Source organism: Bufo bufo, chromosome 6 (genome assembly GCF_905171765.1).
Source record: "Bufo bufo chromosome 6, aBufBuf1.1, whole genome shotgun sequence".
Lineage (NCBI taxonomy): Eukaryota > Metazoa > Chordata > Amphibia > Anura > Bufonidae > Bufo > Bufo bufo.
This window is the reverse complement of record NC_053394.1, coordinates 417,502,088-417,508,087: the sequence shown is the minus strand read 5'-3', so window position 1 is coordinate 417,508,087 and position 6,000 is coordinate 417,502,088. Positions and strand designations below refer to the sequence as shown.

The window sequence follows — 6,000 nt, the reverse complement described above, 5'->3', positions numbered from 1 at the left end:
CATTAAGGGTCAATGAGGTTATGACGCATCCGGTAAAAATCATAATGAATGTTGACGGACAAAAAATTTAAAACAGCACCAGAACAGAAGAACAAAAAGTTACGTGTATATGACGCTACAACGACTAGTTCTGTGTGTGATCCTCTGCGTACTGTACAATATCTTCTCCATCATATCACTGTAGTCACCTTACTATTTCTAAGTCTGCACATGACCATAGGCTGAAGATGAGCGCCAGTCAAAAGTGGCCCCTGTCCCTCCCATTAACATGAACGTTTGGCTCTGCCGAATGTTCATGTAGTTTCAATGGAGGGAAAATAAGTAATGACCACTGGGCAGCACCAGCCTGGCGCAGGAAAAAAAAAAGGATCAACCTAAAGAAAATTCCAATCAGCCAAACCTCTGATGATAGGAGAGGCGGGCGGTGCCCATTATATTCTGTATAGGTTAATCTACTGCAACCTCATCACCAAAGGCATGCACAGGGGGTGAGCGCGGGGTTGTCCTAATACTGGAAGATCTGCAGACCATTTATACCACTGGAAGGGGGGATATCAGGGTGACGCCCCCTCATCACACTAACAGAAGATGGGATTTACTATTATAAATAGGATTTAAAAAAAATAACAATAATAATTTGATATATTCTGGACGCCCCGGTCACCACCATCTGCTCAGCAAACACGTTAAAGGCAATCCAATCCACAAAGTGGCATTCACTTAAACCTATTTCTATGCCAAGCTATTTTTTTAATTTTCCATGATAATAACTGGCCACTGTCAACACCCAAAATACTGTCCATAAGGCTGAAAACACACATGCAGTTAAAGGGAGTCTGTCACCTAATCTGAGCCTTTTAGACCGCCCAGATCAGGTTATAGACTGTGCCCTCATTACAATGGTACCTTTATTTGTGCTGTCCCTCGCCGAGATCTTCCAAAAAAGACTTTTAAAACGGATGCTAATGAGGTTCGGCAAGTGCCTAGGGGTGGCGTTACTGCAGCAAGTGCCCAGGCCCCTGGGCAATGTGCCCAGAAAACCACACCTATTTCACCCCTCTGGCCCGCCCTCCTTTCCTATTATTACCTCCTCCTCTTCCTCACAAATCTCGCGCCTGCTAGAGGAAAGACGCTGCTGCGCCGACCCGCCCCTTCTTTGGCTTCACTGCAGTCCTCTGCAGCGGCTGGTTACTTCCGCCCGCTGGATTTCAAGCTACGGACCAGCGCATGCGCAGTCCAACTCCCTGTTCCTCTGCCCTTAATGGGCACAGCAGTGCGAAGGTGCGGGAAAAGTGTGGAGCGGCGCAGGAACGAGATTTGTGAGGGAGAGGTAATACTAATAGGAAAGGAGGGCGGGCCAGAGGGGTGAAATAGGTGTGGTTTTCTGGGCACATCGCCGAGGGGCATGGGCACTTGCTGCAGTAACGCCGCCCCTGGGCACTTGCCAAACCTCATTAGCATCAGTTTTAAAAGTCTTTTTTTGGACAATTTCGGCGAGGGACAGCACAAATAAAGGTACCATTGTAATGTGGGCAAAGGAGTCTATGACCTGATCTGAGCGGTCTAAAAGGCTCAGATTAGGTGACAGACTCCCTTTAATGAGCAGGAAGGTAATGGATTGTCTTTACTTTATACCGCCACTTCTGGCTTTGGCTCCCAAAAATGTCATTAAAAAAACAGCATACATGTTTCAGGCCCCAGGACTTATTCACACGTCCGTGACACGTCTTCCGCAGCACACAGATCCACTGAATTCTGTGTTAGGGCCCTTGCACACAATCGTATGCCCTCCAAGACATGCGGTCCGTGAGCGGGCCATATGTCCCGGAGCGGCATTGGTCGTGCGCACGGGAGCGTACAGCATCAAAGATTACCATGATGCTGTGGAGGTCGGCCCGCCCGTGCTATTGTCCAGCACTCATATGATTTTATGAGTGCAGGATAATAGCCCCGCGGGCGGCCCGATGTGCACAGCATCATTGTAATCTATGATGCTGTGCGCTCCCGTGCGCACGATCAATGCCGCTGCGGGACATATGGCCTGCTCATGGACGGTATATCTCGGAGGGCATACGGTCGTGTGAAAGGGCCCTTACTTTCATGTTTTTCTCAAAATCTTGGGAGCACGCACTATTCGGGTCTGCTTTATGTGTGCTGCGCTCATTCTATTCAACGAGTCAGTGAAAACCAAAGACATCACAGGGATGTCATCCACATGTGGTCCATTATCACTGGTCCAATGCGTAGAAAATGAATAAAAAGTTTATTTAAAACGGGCAGGGACGTGTGAATAGGCCCTTGTACTGTCCTGTCAGTAAGACTGACAGGAGGACTCCGCAAAGATACAAAGGGGGGGATTTATCACCGGCTGTATGCCAGTTTTTCTGACCTATTTTTATGCAGTTTGTTACTTTTTTATTTTATACCACTCTCACCAATCGGGGTTTGATAGGAGGGGCATGACACATTTGCTATAATTTATGCCAGAAAATGGGTTAAACTGCTTTTTCTGCACAAACACTGCCAAATGATGCACCAAATTGTTTAAGAATCCTGTTCCTGTTAATTTGGCGCATTTTTCTCCAGCAATCTTATTGTTAAGACTGGCGTATGAAATACCAGTTTTAATAAATCCCCCCCAATGACTACTACTTGTTACGCCTGGCAAACAGCATCACTTTCACAGTCAAAATGGCGTTATATGCAGATTATTACCCTCTCCATCCTAGAGATGCTATCTGGAGGCTTAGGTATGTCTGTCATCTATAGGACTGCTGTAAATCTTTCCTATGATGTCATTTCACCCATTCACAACCCAAACACTACCATCACCACAAGCCTTTTTTCGAGTAACACTGTTAAATTAGGTGTAATTCCGCAATGAAGGGGGTTGACAAACTCAACATCTTTGGGTTAAAGGGAAGCACTGTTGGGGCCCATGAGAAGGAACCTTGGATTTCTAAGATCACCTTCTACCAGACGTCAGGTGGCTTCCATATCGGTCAACAGAACAGGACTCTTCTGGTCATGGTGGAGGGCCCCAGCCTCCAATGACATTAAAACCAGTTTGTCGGTAAAACTCCTCTTTACTAGAAGGGACGTACACAATGAAGAGGAGTGCTGGCTCATGACACCATGAACCCCCCTCCATCGAGGGAGAGGTTGGTCTTGAACATCATGACCCCCATTCTTTTTCCAGAACAGGGTTATTCTCCTCGCCCTTGTAGCCAACAAAGTACACAGCACCTGCAAGGGCAACCACTACTGTACCTACACCCTTGTCTAGTTGCAAATATGCATCTGTACAAATAACCATTAACCCTTGGAAAACTCTGACTCCTGTACAGCCAGGAGTATATCGATGGACACATGACTGGACCATGGATACATGTGGACTACAAGGTCAATATGATATAGGATGCATTCAATGTAATTTCCTGCTCCTTCAGTATTTGAAGGCCCTTGCCTACCAAGGGTTGTACCCTGGCTGGTAGCTACAAGTTGCTTAGAAATGTGTTACTGTTGGCACCTTCCCCCCACAAATGAAATCTATGTAATTTGGAGGTAGCCCTGGTGCCATCTTTGAAACCCTTGGCTCCAGTAATGGCATATTGTACACCAAGTCCCCATGGCACTTGTAAGCTTCCATATTGTCCTCCGTCCAACTGTATGAGGTTGAGGGGGAGAGTATGGTCCTCAGGCAAACTGCTGTAAATGCCATCTTCAGTCCAGAGAGCACAGCGCACTTCATCACCAGCTATGAACGAAGGTGCTCCAAAGCAACAGCAGCTATTTTATGACAACAGGCCCCATGGTCCTCGATGAGGATGAAGGTTTCCTTGGTTCACTGCATCCATCGTATTAGATTTTTTTTTTTTCTTTTTCTTTTTTTGCACCCAAAAACCTTTGGAATATTATACATAACCGAAGCAGCAAAATGAAGATCTCAATTCGCAACTGATTGTCTCCAACACAGTCTCCTCCCTATTCATATATATGTATATGCATATATACACACACATACCTTTTTATATATAATATAGATTTATCTGCTTCTTCAAAGTTAAAGAAACCATGGTAAAATGTTGCAAGGGTTTGTCATCAAACGAAGGAGGAAAAGCCAGCGATTGGGGCGCGGGATGATGGGGCGAGGCTGCTGGGGGGCCGGTATAGGGGGTTTTGCTGCGTCGGAAGGCTCGGAGGCTGCTGAGGGGTTGGAGTCCGGCTGGATTTGGGCCTATACAGGCTGCCTTGTTGACTGCTGTTGCTGTTGGGTATCATACAGTGTTCCGAGTCCTCGGGCTCGTCTGTATAATTGTAGGCATGTGCCCTGGAGATGCCTTTCTGCTGACGTCGCCATGAGTTGTAGTAAGTGGGGTCACTGATGTAATGGTTGACAAAGGAATGGGTTTTCGGCTGGGTCTGGTCCACTTCATATTCGCTGTCACTCCCCTGCATCAAAATACAAAGCAAAAAGCACAGGTTAGCAGCACTAAAGACTCCTGACCAGGGGTGCACCTAGCCTTTCTGCTGCCTGAGGCAAAAACTGAAACGGCGCCCCCCCCCCCCCCCCCCTCGGCGCCCCCCTTAAGGTTAAATCTACCTTGTCTCTAGTTTCGGAGACATTCGAGGTGACTGGTCTTATGCACTATATACATTTGTTGACATGTGCAGACTGGAACACACCTGGAATTGCTGGAATGAAAACAGGATCTGGACTGGTATCAGGAAGATCAACCCTGAGAACGATCCACAAGCAGATACCTGCAGAGAACCCCGAGCAGTAATCCTGAAGCCCCTATCCTGCAAGCCAAGGATTTAACCCCGTTCAAGGGATTCTGCCCCCCACCCCCCCGCTGCCTGTTTGCCTCGGACAAGGTGCGGCTTGTTTACCCTGTCAGCTCGTAGAGAATAGTGGCGTTCCCATAGTGATGGCATTTTACACTGGCAGAACACCGCGGCCTGGCAGCTATGACAGGCGACCAACAATGCCCGCTCCTGAATGAATATGTCTAATCCATCACTTTATCAGGACGGATGGCGTGCCCTGTCAGGAATCTCTCTCCTACTGGGTCCTGTTGGATTTGTTCTAATAAAATAACAGTGGTGCAAACTGGTATTTTTCAGCCCGATCTGCTCCATCTGGGGTTCAGAAATCAGAGCAATAGTGATGACTGAAACTGTACATAGAAGTCTACACCACGTTGGCTGAGCCCACCATCCGACCTTCTAATGTGTATAGGGAGCTCTCGATCCTAACCCTGATGTCAGGGGAGAGAGGGTGCGCGGTCAGGTTTGTGTGTGCAGTTTTGGAAGCCGTATCTGTCCTTTATACTTTCCTCTCCTGATTTTGGCTTCCAAAACTGCATGCAAAAACCTAACTGTGTGGTCCTACCCTGAAGGATCAGGCGTGTTGCCTTTTAGCATCTGATCCTTGTTTTCTTGGGGAGATCAGCCACCTCCAGAGGTTTCTGGCAGCAGCTTTCTCCTCTCTCCCCATGCCGAGCTGATTGTGTATGTGTATGGGGGCTATTAACTCCATTATGGAAACTGCACACATTGCGGACTATGTGTGTTTTTTCCGTGCAGATTTCTGTGCCGAAAAACCTCAGCAAAGTGAATGAGATTTGACAAATTGGGTTGCTGAAATTTTCCAAAATGGACAACGCCTCTAGGCAACACGCACGCAGGAATATCAGTTTTCAGATTGTCTGGATTTGCATGTGCTGCGTTTCCACAATAAATCGGCATGCCTTATACGTAGATGTTGTTACAGATTTGTTGCAGATTTCACCCTACACTTCACGTGAAATCCTCAATGCTCTAAGAACTGACATGCTGCCGATTTCAAAATACGCTCCGCAGGTCAATTTCTGAAGGGAAATGATTTGCAAAATGTAGCTGACTTTTTAGGAGTCAACGCCCCCGTTGCTCCTAGAGGCTCATTTGCATATATTAAAACATCACTTCTCTCTGTAATGCGGCCACATATGAACATGG

General features: G+C 47.1%; 1 protein-coding gene across 2 annotated transcripts in view; it reads right to left on the bottom strand.

Moving 5' to 3' along the window:
- Nucleotides 1-1,923: 1,923 nt before the first annotated feature.
- Nucleotides 1,924-6,000, bottom strand: part of SDK2 (sidekick cell adhesion molecule 2) — a 592,086-nt gene continuing 588,009 nt past the window's right edge. For both annotated transcript variants that reach the window (XM_040435816.1, XM_040435817.1), the window contains one exon: nucleotides 1,924-4,452. In XM_040435816.1, the coding sequence (XP_040291750.1) occupies nucleotides 4,102-4,452 (351 nt within the window). In that variant the 3' untranslated portion in view covers nucleotides 1,924-4,101. The remainder of the gene's footprint in view (nucleotides 4,453-6,000) is intronic.